Raw genomic sequence first — 22,849 nt, 5'->3', positions numbered from 1 at the left:
ATGTACAAAAAGGAGGACAGGACATTATCCATCTAGATTATGGTGATAAAGCGGGTGGTGCATACTAAAAATGGAGTTGGGGATTTGGTAGAAGGAGTTTAAAAATGATGTCAGACCCTGAGCAAGTTATTACAATTTGCAGACAATAAGTAAATAGGGTCTATTTCAATTTTATGTTGTGTTTAACCTGAAGGGGTCTGTTTAGAGAATTTTACTCACTTGTTTTTGGAAAAGGTCTCCCACACGTTGGTGGTGACTCCACTGCTGCACTCTGGGTAAAAGGCTATCATAGAATTCTTTGTGGATCTCGTAGAGCTCAGGCACTTTAAAGAAGATGGTTTCGATCTGTTGAACTGTCAGGACAGGCTGGGAGGTGGTGGCTGCTGCTTTCAGGGGCTTCATGGGCTGACAAAGGAGCAGGAACAGACATTTGAACATTTTAGTGACAATATAATCAACTATACACCATTGTTCAAAAGATTGAGGTTGGGTTGGTAAGATTTTTTTTTTGAAAGAAGTCCCTGATGCTCTTCAAGACTGTATTTATTCCATCAAAAATATAACAAAAACAGTAATATTGTAAACTATTTTTAACATTTAAAATAACAGTTTTCCAGCTTTAAAATGTAGATTATTTTAAAATGTAATTTATTCCTGTGAAGGTAAAGATGAATTTTTAGCAGCCATTATTCCAGTCTTCAGTGTCACATGATTCATTAGAAATCATTCTAATATGCTGATTTGGTGGTCAAAAAATTTTATAAAAATATATTGTAAAAATTATTAAAAATGTTGAGAAACCATAATAAAAACACCTTTTTCAGGAATCTTTAATGAACAGAAAGTTAAAAAGAAGAGCATTTGTACGACATAGAAATCTTTTGTAGCATTATAAAAGTCCTTAAACTCACTTTTGATTAATTTAACGTGTCCTTAAAAAGAGTAGCAGTTTGTTAAAAAAAAATATCTTAATGACCCCAAACAGTAGTGTAAATGCAAATATATCTATGACCTTCCTTGGACTCCATATACTAAGTTTCAGTTAGAGTCTGCATTTGGCTTAAATTTGCCCTGCTAATGTACATCATCACAAATACATATTTATATGCCATTAAATGTATGACTTTTCTGTTGCTGTTGATGGATAAGATCATCTCATTTTAAGCTCAGTGGCATAATCACTCAGCTGGCCCACACATCTCCCTTATAAGACTCCTTGAGCAAATTTAATCACGCACCGTTAGCAAAATCAAACTTGAGGCACTTTTACCAGTAACAGCGCCTCCAGATGGCTGAGGTAGGTCTCTTCACTGGCCAGGATTCCAGACAACACCCTTTTCCTCATCTCCAATCCCTTCTCCAGGTCCAACTCCGCCTGCATGAACACAGAAAGAGCTCACATGCTTCTGAACAACACACTCTTAAATCACATGACATTAAATTATATACTGGCAATGCTGAAAAGAGCTATAAAAAAGTGATTTGGCACTGGTTCAATGGAGCTGCTTTATGGTCTTATAATAACTGTCTTGGCTACATGAGAATCATGGGAAATTCATAACACCTTTGAACTGAATAAGGCCTTTATGTAGTCTACACTATTCACAAAGCCCTGAGTAAAGCATTAGAGATACTACAGACCTAGAATCCATCCAAAAGCAAGGCATATCTATTTTATGTCGTGTGTAGGGTTACTGAGTGCTAATGACGGCTGAGTGGGCCTGAAATGTTGGTTTCCATGGCCACAGCACAGGTAGTGGAAACCACAGATATTTGTGATAGTCTCATGAGAATTTCTAGTCCAGATTTGAGGATAAAACATCCATCTGCTTCATGACTGTGTTATCATTGTAGACTATACTGGCTTGAATTGAGTTTTTAAGATGAGCTGAGGTGATGTTAAATTGCTTTCACTGCATACATTTCTTCTAATCTCACCAACTGATATAAGATGTAAAACCCCACCTGGTGACAGAGTAAATCCCGCCACTGAAAGCTTCAGCAGGGGGAAGGTGGAAATCAAGGTTTAATTCATGAACTCTTGGGTGCTAGACGTCTCACCCCAGGGGGCACCCCTGTATCTCTAGACCACCATCTTTTATTCAGCCACATATTTATTAATCAAAGCATGTCAGCGTTCCAGCGCATGAGAATGAGTTGAGCTCATCTCAGATGATCAAACAATAACCCTCGCTTACTGAAAGCGCAAGGACGAGAAAGTATTTCTCATCATACACAGAACAGGCAAAAATTACAAACGGCTCCGATGAGAAAGAAGCAAACATGTTTAAAGAACATACAAAGTACAGTGTGTCAATAACAACTAGGATTATATAGATAAATTGTTAAAAATATTTAGCCACAAGTAATTAGATGACATATAAAACATAGGGTATATAATAAACGAGTTGTTTGTAGGGATGTAACGATTAACCGCGAGCCGGTTGAAAATCTATTTAAATATGTGACGATTCAAATCGGTTGAGATGCTAAACAAATCGCGATTCAGTTATGGGTATGAGTTTATATGAATGTATGTCTGAGGGGAACTTACTGTCTTTCGATGGTATTTTTTATTTTCCTCTTGCCTCTGTATAATGCATATCAGGGCTCCAGACTCATTCTTCCCACTGGTCGCTCTTTTGCAACTAACTTTCTCAGCTGGTCGCACGAGCACATGATTTGGTCGCAATATTTTTACTTTATTTTTATTTTTTTGCGCTACAACATGGGATTATTCAATTATTCAACAAAAGTTGTTAACATTCAACCCATTCTTTATCATCAGTAGTATTATTTGTGATTTGAATTTTGTGAATGGGAGTTTCTCTTTTGCTGTGTTAAGCCGGGCTTCGGATGCTTTCACTTTCGAATTCGCGTTTGCCCTTTGATGTTTCTCATATGCAACAGAAATTGAAGCGCTTATGAGTTGACCAACGCGGTGGTCGCACCAGTGCGACTGCACACAAAATTTAGTCGCACAGGCAAAAAAAATGGTCGCAGTCTGGAGCCCTGCATATTATTTATTTTGGATGTGATTAATCGCGATTAATCGTTTGACAGCACTACTTTCAATATAAAGTTAAAGAGATTTCTTGAACACAATAATTTGCTTATAGAGAAGTCCAAATTCAATCTTTTGGAATTTCAATACAGCACACTGGAATTTCAATAAAGCACATTAGATTTTTTTGGCTTAATTTTAATAGAGTGGCAATCTAAAACAGCTCTTTGTGACAGCATGACAAGACTATTCTTAAACATGCAATTTGCACTCATTGAAATTAAATCTGGTTCTGTGTTTAAGGAGAATGTGTCTGAAAAATGGGTGACCATCCCTCTGTAGTGTCAATTGCAGGTTTATTTGCAGCTCAATTCAAGACGTTTTCATAGCAAATCCCTCTTTGAATCCATCCATATTTCAAATCCCTGGTTGTGTGTATGTTGGGTAAACAAGTAAAGCGTGTAGGTGTTACTGGGGAAGGGTGCATGAGTGAGTGCAGGTGAGTATCTACTCTGTATTGATTAAAATTAGGGCTGCACGATAAATCGCATGTGATTGTCATGCGCATCTAGTCAGTAAAGCTGGTTCTGTGATTAGTAGTAAATCTCCATCACGTGCTTTCAGATGGAGCGGCATTTAATACACAGAGCCGTAGTTTGCTGACAAGCTATGCAATATCTCGTTCATAATCGCAGATGAATCGCATTCGATCATGAACGCGATATTGCGTAGCTTGTCAGCAAACTACGGCTCTGTGTATTAAATGCCACTACATCTGAAAGCACGTGATGGAGATTTACTACTAATCACAGAACCGGCTTTACTGACGAGATGCGAATGACAATCGCATGCGATTTATCGTGCAGCCCTAATTAAAATCCATGTGGGAGCTAAACACAGAGGTCATAAGGGCCCAAATAAACTGCTTGCCTCTGGGCCTGGTATTGGCAGGGAGGGACATCAATCAATCTGACAGCCAATGGCTGTGTCAATGAAGCAAGAAAGCTCTGTTTTACAATCAGTAATTTAATTTGATGGCCACTATGCATGATGAAGGCTCTGAAATGAAATGAAAGTCATGATAATTTTAAACCATAGTTGACAACAATAGAAAATAGAAAGAATTTCTTTAGATCACGCATGACTGCATGCAATGAACGATGTGAGATTCTTCTGCACAGTGCCGAGCTATATAATATTTACTAAGTTGCGATAAGCACTAAATGTTCAATTAGAATTGTACTATGCAGACTCAGCACTTCAGAATCTGCAAGCTTTGAAATCTGCCAAATTTCACAGCTCACTGGTTTTGTTGTGTGCCATTACCATGGAGGCTATAAATATATGTGGGTTTACTGGTACAATTATTCATAATGAACTGCTTCACAGATGGCATATACTTGGTGGATTCCTATCATGGATCCATGCATGCATAAAGAAATCTCTAATGCGTACTCTTTACCTTCGCACACCACCAGCAAAGCATTCATCTCTCTATGCCCAACAAAATATGACGATTCTGACTCGTCATTTGTGGCATTCTGCAGTCAAATATTTGTTTAATCAATTATTTTGTATTTGTAAAATAAACGTAATTATTCAAAGGCCAAAAAAATCAAAATGTCAGATTCATCACTGTCTGGCTGGCAAGGAGGTGACTTACAGACTTGGAGGACTCAATCGAGCCGGAGGAGAGAGTGTCTCGACTGCTGCGGCTCTTGGAGCTGAGGTGAGGGGAGGAGGAGGGGGAGTCGTCGATGTAGGGCAGAATGTCATGGTGTCGGCGCTGCTCCTCCGCTCGATCCGCGTCATAACCATAGGTGGGCGGAGTGCCTGTAAACGGACCATCTGTGAAAAGTAAGAAAAAAAGGAATATGGTTGACAAAACCAAGTGGAAGAACAGCAACAATTTATGGAACGCAAAACATCTTTTGGACCATGCTTACTAGAATGAACTGCACAGAAATAAAACTACTGATTGGTAAACAGAGTTCATGCCCCATGTCTTAATGTCATCCTGTTTCAAATTCGCAGTGTTCAACTGATTCAGTTTAAGTGGCAGTCTAACATTAGCCTAGAGCTCTTAAAGGGCAATGAGATTATGTCTGGAGTGGGTTTTAAGTTTTGGTATTAATGCAGACAGGCCAGAACTTTCTGTATGCATTAAGATCACAAATAACTTTATGGCTTAAAGAGCTTCCCTCACCAGAGGAAGAGATATAAAGGGAAGACAAACGCTCTCATTCCTGTAGAAGAGCAGCCCAAGTTCCCTCTTCCTGGACCGGTTTGGCCATTAAGCTTCTGGCAGCCGCACCAGAGGATCTCATATTTATTCAACACAAGCTCTCAGTTAAAACTAACTGTTTTGCCCTCAAAAAAGACAAGCACATCTGCTAGCCTCTGGTAGGAATATGCAGGGCATTAAAGGGTAAGTTGTTGCAAACCAGTGTGAATTTCTTTCTTCTGCACAACACAAATATTACATTTTTGAAGAATGTGGGTAACCAAAATGGTTGCTGGTCCCCTTTAATTTCACTAGTATGAACATACTATGCAAGTCAATGGGGACCATCAATTGTTTGGTTACCCACATTCTTTAAAGTGTCTTCTTTTGTGTTCAGCACAAGAAAGAAATTTGTGCAGGTTTGGAAGAACTTGAGGATGAGTAAATGATGAAAATGTTTCAAATGTTTCAAAAAGGTGACAGCAAAAATGCACTGCCAGCTTTAAACAACTGACAGACACAGTGAAACTGTCAATACAAAGTCATTGCTGAAGAATCCCTCCCTTGTTTTTCAGTTTCCTGTTGGCAGGTGGGAAAACTCCTGCAGTTCTAAAACCAGAGAACTTTCATGCAGACTTTCATGCAGTTTGCTAATTGCACAACTTGTTTACTAACATGTATTGACCTGCATGAACATCGATCATTTTGCTTACTATGAAATAAAACTTATTTAAAAGTCACTGAACTATTACATTTCTAAAAATAAATATTATAATAAATAATATATGCACTACCATCCAAAAGTTTGGGGTTTGGGATGTTTTTGAAAGAAGTCTTTTATGCACACCAAAGCTGCATTTATTTGATCAAAAACACAGTAAAAACAGTAATACTGTGAAATATTATTACAATTTAAAATACCTGTTTTCTATTTGAATATATTTAAAAATGTAATTTATTTCTAAGATGGCAAAGCTGAATTTCAGCAGCCATTACTCCAGTTCTCAGTGTCACATGATCCTTCAGAAATTATTCTAATATGCTGATTTACAGCTCTAGAAACATTTCTTATTATTATCAGGGTTGAAAACAGCTGCTTAATATGTCATGCACTTTTTCAAGATTCTTTGGCTGCGTTTACACTTGGCATTAACATGCAACCTGTATCCGGATGTTGTCCCCATACACATTAAAAAGACAAGTGTAAACGCGCTTCTGATTGGAATGTTATTCGATCAGCGTGTCCTGGTCCAGAGGTAGTCGAGGACGCATTGTGATCGGATCTCAGTGTAATGTTTAAACACAATCAAGCTATCGTGTCTGCATTCGCAGGTCGACATCACGCAAAACGCCGCCCCCTCTCTCCCGATCTGTCGGAAGAACAGAGCGCTAGAGAGACTCCTACATTTTTTTTGATTTGTAAAATGTCCCGCGACTGAAAATAGTTTTCAAAAGAAAACCCACCACTTCAGGTCGACTTTGCACCGCAGGCTTATTTAAATATTGCACGGGAAATACAGATCCGATCGGTTATCCAGATCGAGAAGTCAGCTGATGTTGCCAAGTGTAAACGCGCCATGTCCTGATTGACTGATGATCCGATCTGCTTGATCAGTTCACGGTGATCGCATGTTAATGCCAAGTGTAAACGCAGCCTTTGATGAATAGATTAATGGTTTAAAAGAAGCATTTATTTGAAATAGCAATTTCATGTAAGTCATTACTTACTATGCTTTTAATAAATTTAAGGTGCACATACTAAATAAAAGTAGTTTCTATCCAAAATAAATAAATAATAATAATAATTAAAAAAAAACTTACGGACCCCAAAAAAACTCTGCCCAGTACTCTATTAATGCATTACATGTTTCTTTGGCCAACAGGATTTTTCTTTCTAAATTGTAGCTTTAAGTTAGAATAAATAAAATTCCAAATGATTAATTAATTAAAACATCTGTGTGAAAACACTGACAAAAATTGTACGCATAAATATGGCCGTATAGTAGGGCTGCACGATTATGACAAAATCATAATTGTCGATTATTCCCTTGAAATTGTAATTGTGATTATTAATTACGATTATCACAATTTACATTGAATGATGTTTATACCATTGTTTTATGCAACTGCATGCCATATTTTTAAACGAAAATAAACAAGCTGAAAACACTCTAACTGAAAAACTTTTAGTGCTTTTCTATAGTATTAAGCCTCAAATGTCAACTATACATCGGATTGGTTTCTTCTTTAAATTATAAAAAAGTAAAAATATGAATGGTATTATAATGTTATACTAAAACTAAAAACTAAATAATGGGAAAAACCCTTAAGATAACATGTAGAAAGAAAAACACGCCTCTTAAGCACGCAGAATAACATAAGTGGACTTTGAACGATTAATTGCCGCTTTGAACGATTACATAATTGTGGCATCCATAATTGTAATCGCGATTAGAAATTCGATTAATTGTGCAGCCCTACCGTATAGACTGTAATGGATTGAGACCCACTGTGTTTATGCGTAAAGCCAGATGAGCATGAAACAGCTCTAGCTGACTCTGAGTCACACTGCCTTGTCATTGCCTCAGCATTCATCCTCCTACTCTTGCCTCTGTCATCTCTCTCTCTCTCGCTCTCCCTTTCCTACACTCTTTCTCATCCCTTCCTCTGGCTTCCCGCAGATGTCTGCTGCTATTTGGCTGAAGGAGAAACATGCCATGCACATCTGAAAATATCATCATCATCACCATCATTATAAACAAAATCAGACGGTACTTCCATCCTCTATGTGAAATCTACACAAACTTGTACAGTAACGACAAACAAGAATTCCATATAAATTTTGGACAGTCATGATAGTGACATGATAAAATGTGTTAAATGTAACCAAGAATGCCACAATAATATTGGTTAAACAAAATACTTAATTAAAAAAAGCATGGATTTTCAAATTCTACAGAAAGCTGTGGGCCTGCTCATGGGGAGTAAATCCCAGGATCTCTCTGTGCTTGGCCTTCTCCGGTGTGTTAACAGAGGGTTATTCCCTGCAGGATGAAGAGCAGATTGAAACCTACAGCATGTCGTCCCTCAGCGGCCAACGGGTTTATGGGAAGTGGGGAAGCCTGGAAGGTGAACTGCTGCAAAACTGCCAAAATCTCATCAGCATGTGTGCCAAAGGGCTTCAGACAATCCTATCATTTGGGTTCGAAAGAAAAGGAAAGAATTTGTGGGAGGAATTGGGGTGCTAATGTTTCTGTGAGAGCCGACATCTTCAGGGCTCTTTGGATAGAGAGGTGAGGGTAGTGATGTGGGCTGAGATGTTGCAGAGGTCTGCATCTGCCAGATAAATTAAAGACACGCCTTCCTCCTCCCATGTGTCACATGTTCCATTAAAGTCTGGAAATAAGAGTGCAGAAAAACATGTATGGTACCCATGAGTGGCCGGCCTCTAGGGAGGAGAAAAAAAACTGTGAAAAGAGATGGAAAATGACACATCAGGGATAAAGAAGTCAGTCCATTTTCATTCTCACAGTCGGTTTCCCTAAATATACAATTTTCGGGCAATTTAATACCCCGCACCCCTAACTATCGCATGCACTGAAAAGAAATGAATATGAAGAACGCAAAAGGGGAGGTGAAAATTAAACAGAAATGAGTAAAGCACCGCCTCAGGCCACAAATGAATCAAAAAGGGATTGCACAGAGAAGCTAATTTGATGAGAGGTGTCATTTTAAGGGCATAAAATAAAAGAATACAGCTTGTGTTGGCTGATATTACTTTTGCAGACTTTTCCTGTCTTGCACAGATGGAAAAAAATCTATTTAAAAACATAAAACCAAAAAGAAAATGTCAAAAACAAAATCAAGTGTGCATTTGTGTAGCTTTAAGTACAGGTTTTTAAAAAAAAAATGTAAAAAGGAAAATCAATATGAGGCCAGCTAGATTTTTTTCCTTTTTTCTGTTCAGTGTTGATTACAATACTCAAAATTTGGAGTTTTAGCATGCTGACAGTAAAAACAGAAGTTTCTAAATTTGTCCCATCTAAAGTACCACTGCCACAACCATCTAAGCACCACTTTTATAAAAGTCACCACCTTGAACAATACATTTGAAAGAAAATTACTGTCAGACTAACCCTAACCCTTGAATTTGAGGGTCTAGACGTCCAATAAAGCCCGTTACAGATTATTCCAAATATGTGCCTTGTGTAAAACAGGCCAGTTAGATTTTCGTGTGGTTATCACTTATCCAAGTGGCATGTTTATCTGCAAAGAAATAAACTTAAAAAGAGACTGGGTTGAATCCAGGAAAGCAGCCAAATCTGGTGTGTTGCGATCACACAGGGAAGCACCCTAGTGTGAGTAAATCAGCCTTTGTTCCAGCAAGAGGAAGAGTGAATCACAACACACCAACACAGTGAGCCACCCTGCAATCAACACTACAAACAAGATGCCATCCTCCACCAAACCCTATCTTTTGGTTTGCTCTGACCATACTTAAAAGCATGGCAGCAGAATCGGATTAAAATGTGTCCAAGATGCTGCCACAAATTCCCCAAAAGTCCTTCCTCTGACACAGGTTTATGTGAATGATTTAAACACGGATTTGTCACACTCAAATCAACGTCTCAATGCATGTTTATGTGTATGCTAGCAAGCACTTTTGTCGATTTTTCCAACAAGCTGAGATCTGTAACACTTCCATTTCCAAACATTCAAGTGTTTAAAAGTGATTTGGAAAATATAGTATTTCAATGGCAAAAAATTTTATGCTGTCTGGCTGTATTGAGGTCTATATTACTGCCAACTATGTCTGTCCTGTTATGTAAACAAAGAAAGATGTGTGCTGTGCTTTCTGGAGGAGGGAGGTGCTGTTGCAGAACAGACTGAGAGAGATTGAAGTCGTCAGAAATAGTTCCCTTTGATTGAATCATGACTAATTCAGTAAAGTCAGAGGAAATTCCCAGATGCGTCTAAAAAGCAAGCACAACAGAGACAGTCTTCTCTAGCACTCATCCCAGAGGTTATTCTGTTTACCAATCTACTTTCATGACTTATCATTCCAGTTGAAGAGAAAACAAAAACCGAGATGAAGAGAGAGTGCTAAACATGAAAAACTAGCATCCGTTTCAAGGAGTTGGCTGCCTCGGCAGGGAACCTGGATGATAACAACTGCGATTATGCCACAATTGATTTTGGCTTTACACTGTTTGCACTGATGTCAGACTTACCAACTCCACATGGTTTATATCCCTCTAGAATCGCACGGCAGACGGAGGGTGGCCCAGTGAGGCGACTTCCTGCCAACTGTTTGATCAGTGTAGACGCAGGAGCATACTTCTCTCTGCAGACTCTTCTAATGACTCCATTAATTAACAAGTTCTGTCATCTGCATGACTTTGATACTGTGCAACTTGTTACGAATTTGACAACCATTGAAATCTTTGAGACAAGTGGGCAATTATGCCGTCAGGCCTAATTGAAGAGCATGACCAGAGATGACCATTATATATTACATAAAGGATCTAATGACAGTATTAGTTAACATACTAGATTTTTTGATGAATATTTAAGCTGTGCTTGATTCACTAAAAAGAACCAGTTTAAAAGAGTAATTAGTAAATTATCCCAATACTGTTCACAGTGTATGCCATTGAGTCACAAAACCGTTCATAAGAATCATGATCGATTCACTAAAAAGAACCAGTTCATGACAGTCATTTGTTTGTTAATCGGATTAAAATGGTTTGCGCTGTTATGTTTTGATTCACTACGAATAAAAGGTTCATAAGAGCTACTGTCTGTAAATTAGGTTATACTGGTTGCAATACATGTTTCTGATTTAGTGAAAAAAAGACTGGTTCATAAGAGTCAAATGTTTATGAAATGGATTACACTCATCACGCATTATGTTACTGATTTACAAAAAATGGTTAATAAGTGTCATTTGTCTGTGAATCAGATTACACTGCTTGTGCTGTATGTTTTTGACTCACTAAAAAGAACCAGTTCACAAGAGTCAACTGTTTGTGAATTAGATTACATTGGTCATGCTGTGTGTAACCAATCCACTAAAAAGAACCAGTTCATAAGAGTCATTTGATTGTGAATCAGACTACACTGGTCACACTGTACATGCAGTCTGCAAATCAAAAGTGATGCCTGTCTTAACAAACACTACCAATTAAATAACAGAGTGTTCTTTATTTTCTGTTGTCCTGTTTGCTTCACCAATAGAAATTGTGCATTTGAAAACACAATGTGCCAAGCATTCGGCAGGTTAAGATGACGCTCTAAATCTTCAAGATGCTCTTAAACACATGACCGCTTCCCCCTAATGCACCATCAGTACTACGTGACATCCTGGATCTGGAGCGGAACCTCATTAATTTATCTATGCATTACCTTGTGTTTTACAGCCCTCATCTAGCTTTCACGAAATGTTCCATCCTCATCTGAGGAAAGATATAGAATGCAGAAGAGCATGTTATAGATGAATAAAACAGGCTGATTTATTAAAAAATAATAAATCTCAGATCAGTGCCCATTATGGTGTTAAATCTATTCTAAGCCTTCACAGGTTCTTTCATCCACCACTTGTGTCACCAAACAAGTGTGTTTCACTCAAAAATAGCTTTTAAAAAGAATTGTACAGGGGTGTGTGGGGTCAGCGGTAGGGAGAAAGGTTAAAGGTGGCCTGCTGTGTGCTCATGTATCTCGGGTTTCAAACGGCATATGGCTCTCAGTGCAGGTCACCAAGGAGAAGTCTGAAAAAACTGAGTCAGCCCAGAACATTAGCACTGGAAAACCACATGCTCTTTTCCACCTCGGTGCTCTCTGTGCCTGTCATTCCACTTCCTATCTCTGTATTCTTTCTGTAGCAGATGAGTAGAAGGGTCAAAAATCTATCCTGTCGATCATGAGTGGTGTCTCTACCTAGAATCTAACTATGATGATCACCTTGCTGGGAAAAGAAAATAGGCCCAGGCTCCAACTAAAGCAGAACCTATCCCAAAAGAGAGCTATACTGTACTCTTAATACACGTTCTCTTATTTTTAGCTTTACTAAGCCGAAATACACGTACGTACTGAGCCCAGCAGGAGCAAAATTGTTAGTGGCGTACCGAACAACAGCCGCAGAGTTCTGTCTCTTATCATAGCAAACAGCAGTCTCTGACAAAGGGGAAAATCTTGCTTAATCTGTTGTTAAACAGATGCCCAATATCACACCCCTGCCACTGTGGCATTAGCTCTTTTTAGAACCCGAGCTGAAAGATTTGTTACCTAATGTGGAGAAGTAGCCTAGGTAACCAATGAAAACCGAGAGGTTGACACACCCAGTTTTGACTGGCTGTGAGCTGGATGACAAAGGAGGTGGGATTTGTGAGTTTGGTAATTTTTCAAGTCTTCTGACCAGAACATCTGACTGAATATTCATTAGAAATCCCATACACCATTCAAAAGCATGGTAAAAGAGCCAGTAATCATTTTTCAAAAAATGGTTGATCAGTTTAATGCATCCTTGCTGAATAAAAGCATTAATTTCTTAATATTTATAAAAATTATCATAGGTGTTCAGTAAAATGTTAATAAGCACAACACTGATAATAAGAAGAAATGGTTCTTGAGCAGCAAATCAGCATATTAGAATGATTTCTGAATGATCATGTGACAGAAGTCTGAAGACAAGCAATGACTGCTGAAAAAATTTCAGCTTTACCATTACAGGAATAAATGACATTTTATAATATATAAAAATAGATAACAGTTATTTTAAATTGTAATGATATTTCACAACAGTACTGTTTTTACTGTTTTTTTGCTCAAATAAATGCAGGCTTGGTGAATCTTAAAGACTTTTGAAAGATATTGTAATTAGAGGCTCTTGGTTTTAAATTGATGAGAGTAACAAAAATGTACTTTGAGATATAGTAGGTGACAGTACAGGTCTACACATTCACCTACAAAACATACATGTACATTTTAATCAGAGTTGTCTCTCTCTCTCCAAATGATCTTGTTAGGCTTTTTTTGAGCAACACCTGGTTCATTCATCCTTCATCACTCATGTCACATCAATATGGTTCTTCACTTTGTCAAAACAACAGAGCACGGCAAGATCTAAAGATACGTCCCACTGTAACGCACATTATTACATCCTTCAGCTGCTCTGGAGACAAGATCTTTCCTTCCTGCTCCTTCGGGAGGAGTTAATATATTCAATTTGGGCTAAAAGAGCACATTTAAAGTAAAAACTCTCGGCTGACTTGCGAGTCGAGCGTGGAGATCGAAGGATTAACGCAACTCTCTGAGTTTTACTCCCAGCTATAATTGAGAGATTCAGACTCCTAGACTAAAATACACCACCGTAAAATTGTATATTTCATAAAAATCTAGCAATAAAACAATCTAGCCTCAATTAACCCTTCTCAATCGTTTTTTTTTGGTTTTTACACTCTCTGTCCCATACACACACTACATTCTGTCATTATTTTACTGACCCTCATTTCATCCCAAACCTGTATGACTTTCTTTTTATCACTGCAAACATCTCCTTTTTCATTTCATGGAAGAAAGAAAATTACATTGTAGAACAACATGAGGGTGAATAAATTGTGTTTTTTTTTTATTGTTCCTAAAACATCTCGTTAACGTCACTACTACTGCTTCACTCTTTTTGCCATGTGTGCATCTATGTGTGATTGTTTGTGTATGTGTGTGTATAAACAAGCAACCCCTTTCACAATAGAAAAAGAGAGGAGGAAACATCCTTGAAACAGATGCCTTGACAACACCTCAGAGACGGATTCCACCGTGGGACTCCACTATGGAGACAGCAGATCTGACCCACACTCTGAAGCATCAGGCCCCCTCAGTGCACAAACATCTAGAGAATTGTCAAGGAGAACAGCAAGATGTTCTTGGACTCTTGTTCCTGTGAACATTCTTGTTCTTCCAACATTCCAAATTTCACCATGACAATTAACTTTTTATTCATATCACTAATTTACATACACAGCCATTCAAAAGTTTGGGGTCAGCAGGAATTGTTTTTTTTTTTTGAATGAATGAATACTTTTATGCAGCAAGGACACACTAAATTGATCAAATGTGACAGTAAAGATATTTATAATGTTAAAGATTATTTCAATATAATTGCTGTTCTTTTGTGTTCTCTGCTGTTCTTAAGATAATAATAGTAAAAAAACTTTTCTTGAGCAGGAAATCAGCATTTTAGAATGATTTCTAAAGAACCATGTGACACTAGCTATGTGTCCATCTACCTATTTTTATGCGCATTTTGGAATATAGTATTAAAAAAAAAAATGCTGGATGGAAACGCCAAGATGCATATAAATTCTAAAAATAGCATGAAAAACAAATGCGCACAGTTGAGTAGGATAAACCTTTTATCCGATAAGAAAAATGTGCATAAACTATGATGGAAACACATTTACTGAATAAATTCCACCATGCGCATCAAAAAAGTCAGGTGTCTTTGTGCAATGGGAAGAGATAAATTGACTAACAGTGGACTGATCTCATTGCACAGCAAATGTTGTTTTGGTTGTTCTAAAATGCCTGAGCAAAGTCTGTCATCAAATTATTTCCCAAACAGCAAGCATTCACCTTCGAAAGCAATGACAGCATTTATTGTGTTTCATCTGCTCGCTCTGAGACACAAGTAATTAATCATATATGAAAATTATTATATTAAGTGGCTTCTCCCACTTTTTTTGGAGATACTTAGTGCCAGTTTATCAGGAAGTGATGATTTTGTTCTCTTTGACTCATTGGATAGAAACGGTGCTTTATTCGCAAATGTTTTATGCGATATTCCAGTTTTGCGCACAAGTTAATTTCGAATCTTTGGATGGTAACATAGCTACTGAATTGCTGTTGAATATTCAGCTTTGCCATCACAGGAATTAATTATATTACAAAATATATTAAAACAAAATTCTTGTTCTTACAAAATTCAAAATTCCACTAAAATGTAACTACACAAAAAAAATCTCATTTGTCAACCCTTCCAAAAACAATAAATCACATGTTTCATGTCATCCACCTGCTAGTGAATGCTTTCTTTGAGATTTAATGTCTTTCCAATGCCTCAGTCCGCAGAGCCAGGCCTCTGTCAAACAAAGGATATTTCCCAGTAGAGCACGTGTCCTAAAATGATGTGGAAAAGACCTCCGTGTGCGTTCTGGGGGTCTAGGCCTGAGATGAGAGAGTAGAAGGCGCATTGGGGGAGGGGCAAAAAAGAGAAAGGGATAAGGGGGAGGTGGTGCTACAAAACCTTTGCAGTGCCGCACCACCATCTACTACACCTACCAGATGTGCACACAGCTGCCACACACAATACAGTACATCAAGGGCACAGGGAGTGTGTACACACAAACAGAATTTATAATACACATCAAGGTCAAAGTGACGGATATAAGGTTTGCACAAATGTACAAACACACATGGCAGTGAGGTGGATATGATCCTGTCCGACCAGAGAAAACAACATAGTATGTACAGTAAATCCAGAACACTAAGCAAAGATGTAGATCATAAAGAATAAGAGCGAAAGAAGGAATAAAAAAAGAGAAAGGGATGGAAAGAGAGAGATCATGAGGAGGAGGGGCAAAATGCAGCATGTGTCATCCTAAAAGAACAAAAGAAGTCTGCGTTCGGTCATCATTGTGACATGAGACACTGAGAAAAATCAATACATTTGGGGAGGATTCACAGAAGCTGCCATTCAATAGCACAAATTGAATGTGGCCTATTCCCCTGAGACTTCAAAAACAACCCTCAAGCCACGATAGGCTCTTCCACAGATCAACACACACAGACCACTTCAGCTGGACCACAATCGAAAAACAGCCACTTTCAGATATATATCATGGCTAACTCAAATGCTATAAAATAGCATCATTTCCAGAGAATTATCCCCAACAGCACTGGTCACCCTCCACAAAGATCCCATTAAGAGTACAGAGAGCAAAACGACCCAAAGGGGGAAGGAAAAGCACAATACACAAAGGTATCAATATCCCATAAACCACTCATTCATGATGTTACCACAGACAGATGGTTTTCAGGCACATAGAGTGTAGGCATCGAAGATGGATGTGTCACTAGGACAGCCATCAGGCTGTCAATACTTCATCCAGGTTGACATGCAGTTTTCCTTCTCTGATTGATAAAAGGACTACACTTAAAAGGTCCATAAAAGGACTGAAAAACAACTTGAGGCACGACTGATGCACTAACTTCCTTTTCTCTTTGTCTGTCTGTTCCTCTGAGCACAGTAAGACTGAAGCAGTAGAGCAGATTGTCAAGAGCATTCAACGTGCCTGCCAAAGATTCACAGAATTTGACTGCTCGTCATTCATAATTTTTGGGCTAATTTGATAATGGTTCAGTTACCAGGAGGAGTGTAGTATTCTATGTTTAGCACATTTCAACATTTTTATTTTTATAATTTCAGTTTAAGTTATAATAATTATGTGCTTCTGTCATTTTTATTAGTTTTTTTTTTCTATTTAGATTTTATTTTTATTTCAGATTTAGTACTCATTTTAGTACTTCAACTTATTTCAGTTATTTAAAATTTTCATCTAATGTTTATTTTATTTTATTTTATTTCAGCTTTATTTCAATTAAGAAAAACAGTTTTTAAGAGTTTTAGTTAACAATAACAACACTGGATCTCTATGCAGACAGCACAGACAGGTACTTGACTGAAAGCCAACTCCACTGCGACCAGCACTTGCTGACCAACAGAAAGTACCACAGGTCATCCACCCACGCAGCAAACCTCTCAACAGGAGCTGTCATCTACACAGAAATGGAGAGAGGGTTCTAATTCAGCACACGAGAAGAAGATGCCAAAGATAATTCATTAAATGTTACCTAATTCATCCTGTTCTCATACGACTACATAATCAAGTAAGTTACAGTAACTAGGGCTCTATGAAATCAGTTTTATGTTTTCCCAAATTCCGTTTTTCCATTTTGTTTTCTGGATTCAGTTTTTTTCCATTTTAATTTTTCTAGACTTTAAATTTTATTAATCAAAAAGCATGTCTAATTAACTGAAATCATGAAACGTACACAATTTAACAGCAATTTATTAAAAGTTTAGTTTAATTATTACATTTTAATAATCAAAAGCATCTCTAAATAATTTATTTTATTTATAAAAAAACTAATTTATTTATTTATCTATCAGAAATACTGTGTTGTGTATTTACATTTTTCTGGTAAATAAATTCTGGTAAATAATTTTTCTGGTAAATATTCCTTAAAATAATGTTTTAATAATAATTTATTATTAGGAGTAGTACTATCATTACATTAATTAATGTATTTTTGTCACAGTTTCTTCAAGATAAGCCAAACTTTTATTTTGAAGGGTTGCTGTGAAGACCTTTAAGTTTCGATTTGTATATGATACGACAAAAGTTTTTCTCAAAAGAAACGGTAAAATGCTCATGAAGTGACTCTCAGAGCAATTCTAGAGATTATGTTCAATGTTTTCATGTATTCATATACTGAGGCGGCAGATGCTGGAAACACCGCGAGCATCACACACGCGCTTCAGTTTGTGTATAGTAAATGAAACCATGCGTCTGTGCCATTCATTCACACAGAGACGTGCAGAACATGCAGGATTTATATTTAAATAGTCCTTTTGGGATTTAATATTCACAGACACTAGTCCATAGCACGTTTTAAGTGTACTGACCTTCTTTTGATTTATTAATCCAAAATTCTGTAAATTCTGAGACATTCCGCAATATACACTAAATTCCATTTTTATGACTGGATTCCGTGATTTCGTCCGCGTTTTCTGCATCGTGGAAATCATAGGGCCCTAGTAACAGTAGACAGGCAAAAGTTATCTACATTTAAAGGGGTCATCGGATGCCCATTTTCCACAAGTTGATATGATTCTTTAGGGTCTTAATGAAAAGTCTATAACATACTTTGGTTAAAATTTCTCAATGGTAGTGTAAAAAACACCCTTTTTACCCTGTCAAAATCAGCTCTGTTTACAGCACACGGTTCTAGTCCATGTTGCTTTAAATGCTAATGAGCTCTGCTGCCCCCGCCCCTCTCTTCCTTGGGGTGATGAGCCATACTGTTTACTTTAGCCGCATTTAGCCACGGAACTTGCTAACTAGCACGTTATTAGGAAAGGTGATTTGCAAAGTTTCATAAAAAACCCTTATACTCACTTCTACTGTAGATGAAGCTGGATCACGAATGATTCGCGCGAACATAGACGCATTTAGGCAGATCGGGGCGCATTCACTTCAAAACGAAAGTAACGTTAATCCTCTGCGTCTTCAGTGGCTCAGATGTCGGGAGTAAATGACGACTGCTATATTCATTATTACATCCAACAACAAAACACCTCAATCGCTTAATCGGAGACATTCTTGTCTTGCCCTGCACCAGAGTCGACACAATGGAGGACTGATGACAGCTCAGTCAGGGCGGGTCTAAGGTAAGACACCAGTCCAGTCTGTGCTGAAATGCTACTGTCAATCAACTATTGTGGGAAGGGCCTGTACAGAACTACGTCATTCTGACAGGAATCTCAGAACAGCCTGATTTGAGAAAGGGGATTTTAAAATAGGGATTTGAAAAAAACCACTGGGTGGATTTTTATCATTATAGGGTGGATGTGTACATACCTTCCAACACACATTTATGTTCAAACAACAACAAAAGTGAATTTTGCATCCGATGACCCCTTTAACAGGAGTGTTTATCTAGAACCATGAGTGTTTTTGCTATATGTGCCGTTGAGAGAGAAAATGTTCTAATACTGCAGGTTGAGTAGCCTCTCAATCAATGTCAAACAACCCACAAGCACATGTGTGTTTAAAAAGAAGACCATTTTGTTAGTGGTGAAAATTGATTACGGTTTAATATAAAATTGATTATTCTGGTCCTGGATGCTGATCAATACATCATTACAGATGCGTTAAAATACATGTTATGACAGAAAACACCTGTTTACCTAATGCAAGCATTCATTTAATTCATTTCCTTAATATTTTTAAATATTTGAAAACCAATGAGTGCACGTGATGTCATAAAAAATGCCTATATGTACCTTGTTTCAACCACAAAGAACAACACAACAAGGCAAACAAAACTGGAGTGGGAGCATCCAGGCTCTTAACCAACCAATCAGATGACAAGGTCGATGCGGTGTCATGGCAACACTATGTTGGATCCTTCCATGCAGTGAATGATGTAATGGGTTCACCTCCGGAGGCTTATAAGACATGCAGCTCACCACCATTCACCTGCAATCTTCTAAGATCTTATTCTGAGACACTCCCACATGCAGGCGTAGATCAACAGAGGGGTAATTCAAGGTCTGACCATAAACAGTACATCTAAAACCTTGCTTGCTCCAGTAATCTTTCAGTAGGAAGGTTTTCGTGGGGTAACTGGCCGCTTTGTGGAGGAGAAATGTGGAGAAGAGAATCCTGATGTGTGTTACTGAAAATAAAAATAAAGCTGTGCTATCAATCAAGGGCTCCCAAAACAACCTCATGGCAGAGGCGGCAAACTGTCACATATCAAAGTGGGTGGTGATGCCATGTAAAGATGTTTTTCATGTGGGTCTGTGATCTGTACAGTACATTTATTCAAAGTAAATATTACAATACATTTTGGAACTGGAACTTTCAAGCTTCAAAAGTACAATAAAATTTGTTTCAATTTATTTGCTATTAAAATTCTGGCCTATAATGACAAGATGACATTTAATACAATTTAATAAAATGTATAAAATATGAATTACTTTCATATGGACAATAACTAATAAATGGTTGATATTAAAATAATATATAGTTATAATATTATAAATATTAAAAAAACATCTACAATATTTTGTAATTCTTACATTTACATTACAACACAATATAAATGACAATTTAGACATTACTGCATTATATTGTACAATAAGAAAAAATATATAAATTCAGTTAAAGATGAACTGAGAGTTAAATGATGATAATTTATAGGTAATATAATGAAAAAAGTCTAAAAGACAGCTAGGGAAGATGTCAACATTTTTCAGTGAATAACAAATAAAAATTTTACAGAAAGTTACCATATGACTTACAAAGAAGACTTACGGACCACTTTATGTAATATTTTTCCATAATTACACAGCTTGCCATACTTCAGTCCTCAGTCCTTTCATTCTATTAAAAAGTGTGGCCTGGATATTCATCCAAAAATTATCTTTGTGTCCACAGAACAGACAAAAGTCAGTGTACATAATGCGGCAATCTGAAGAGCTGATGTACGAGGGTCTACTGTAACGTGCAAAGTATCGATAATACTTTTCAGTTTGGGAATTTCAGCTGCCCCATTACTTTTTCATGAGTTTTTGAGTATGTCTGAATACGGAGGCCGTTTGCTTATGTACAACTTGTGCGCTCAGTGTGTGAGTGTCTGTGTGTAAGACGGACAGACAACCCTAACCAACAGCCATCAATGATTAATGAACAGCCTCTCCATCAGACACCAAAAACCCACCCTGATACATGAGCCTAAAGCCATACCGTATGCATCCATCTATTTAAGACACAACAGAGACGACTAATGGGACGCTAAGCAGGGCCTAATGAGACAGCAGGGCCTTGGCTTGCACTACTGAGTTATCAATCAGCATCATAATATTCCAAAACAAATCGATACACCTTTAGTGCTGCTCTCACAAAATATCTATTGTGAACAGCATCTGAGTGAAGTTTACAGTGCTTTCGATGCTCCATTGCACATGTCATTTCCATGAAAACTAAATAACTTAATTATAAGATGCTCTAAAGGTGATTATGATACAAAAATATGAACCGAGCCAACTGTTAAACTGAATTGTGTTTGGTAAGTGAATAAGAACAGTTTTGCAACTGTTTAGTGCACTGGCTCCTGAGAGTTTAGTTTATCTGAATTATTTAGTGCACAGCTACATCAAATCATTTCAGTTCTTGTACAATACAGTCACACACTGAATGTGCCAGAGCATGCGAGTCTAAAAATGTCTCTCAGAGAGGCTTTTCTAAATATCTGCTCTCAAATATTTGACAAAACAAATAAAAGTCAGAGGAGGAACTCGTTAAAAAGCACTAAGGAAGTCACACTCTAATGTAGCTGAACAAAAGCTCTAGAGGGATTCAGGGTGACCATGTGACCTCATGCTCTCTGCTCTCTTTGGTTGACCAATCAGATGCAATGGAGTGGTGTGGCCATAGTGGGCAAAACAGGGTACCCAGTCATGATAGAATTCATTGTAAGTGTGTGTGTGGAAGGGATGTCACAATCCTTAATCGCTGACCCCAAGAAAAATGAGCATTAGAAAAGAGGAGGAAGAGAGTGTGGGAACCCAGCACGTGTTCGCACTCCCTTTCTCCTCCTCTCCCAAAACAAGTTCAGTCTTCCATGTCAACGTCTTTACATTCCCAGCGATGCCCTCCCATCTTCGTCCCCCTGGGCTCCGGCTGTCTGTGGGGGCGTCAGGACTCCAGACACAAGGCTGCCCATTAAAACAAGATAACCCACAACCTTATTCTGCCCTGCCCCTTAACTACCAGTCATGAAGGGGACGGTGGTCTGAGTGTCAGGGATCACAGAGTTTATCTAAACAAGCAGTTTTGGTCACCATCTGTTTTATTGATTCAAATGACAGAAACTCTTAGTTCAGGCTTCAATATCTCACTGCTGACCTATTTTCGTTCTCTCTCTTCCGTACCCCTCCGCCCAAATCACTAGCTCTTTCACGCCTCTTGAAACAACACTATCCATCAACATGTTCCCAGCTAAACCTGGTCTCCTCATCAGCGTATCCTCCTCTGTGTCTCAACACCTTCTAATGAGAATGAGTCAGCTGATCTAGCTGATGACAGGACGGGGAGAAATGTGTATGTGTGTTTTAAGCGCGATAAATCTGAAGTGTTTAATTTTTTTTTTAAATCATCCTAGCCCTGCCCCTTAACTACCAGTCATGAAGGGGACGGTGGTCTGAGTGTCAGGGATCACAGAGTTTATCTAAACAAGCAGTTTTGGTCACCATCTGTTTTATTGATTCAAATGACAGAAACTCTTAGTTCAGGCTTCAATATCTCACTGCTGACCTATTTTCGTTCTCTCTCTTCCGTACCCCTCCGCCCAAATCACTAGCTCTTTCACGCCTCTTGAAACAACACTATCCATCAACATGTTCCCAGCTAAACCTGGTCTCCTCATCAGCGTATCCTCCTCTGTGTCTCAACACCTTCTAATGAGAATGAGTCAGCTGATCTAGCTGATGACAGGACGGGGAGAAATGTGTATGTGTGTTTTAAGCGCGATAAATCTGAAGTGTTTAATTTTTTTTAAAAATCATCCTATCCCAGCTAAATGCAGAGAATACTATACATAATTTAGTAGGTTAAGTTCCCTTAAAAAATGTAAACAGGTCAATGATGTAGCACTTTTTTGCCCTATTTTTTAAAGTATTCAAAATGCAATGCATACATACAATAACTTAAATACACCTCATCTATGGTGAAAATGTATTTAATTTCTGAATTAAATAATAATTTTGATTTGGGTTT

The 22,849-nt window shown here is 37.8% G+C and overlaps 1 protein-coding gene across 1 annotated transcript in view; it reads right to left on the bottom strand.

The window, feature by feature from the left end:
- The window catches only part of LOC107708348 (breakpoint cluster region protein-like), a 79,169-nt gene that overhangs the window by 28,866 nt on the left and 27,454 nt on the right, over nucleotides 1–22,849 (bottom strand). The window contains exons 2-4 of the mRNA XM_016512541.1: nucleotides 4,668–4,852; nucleotides 1,271–1,375; nucleotides 220–405 (exon numbers count right to left, since the gene is read on the bottom strand). Of these exons, the coding sequence (XP_016368027.1) occupies nucleotides 220–405; nucleotides 1,271–1,375; nucleotides 4,668–4,852 (476 nt within the window). The remainder of the gene's footprint in view (nucleotides 1–219; nucleotides 406–1,270; nucleotides 1,376–4,667; nucleotides 4,853–22,849) is intronic.

Source organism: Sinocyclocheilus rhinocerous, unplaced genomic scaffold (assembly GCF_001515625.1).
Source record: "Sinocyclocheilus rhinocerous isolate Xijiao unplaced genomic scaffold, SAMN03320098_v1.1 scaffold1136, whole genome shotgun sequence".
NCBI lineage: Eukaryota > Metazoa > Chordata > Actinopteri > Cypriniformes > Cyprinidae > Sinocyclocheilus > Sinocyclocheilus rhinocerous.
The sequence above is the reverse complement of the archived record's forward strand: the minus strand, read 5'-3'. Positions and strand labels throughout refer to the sequence as shown.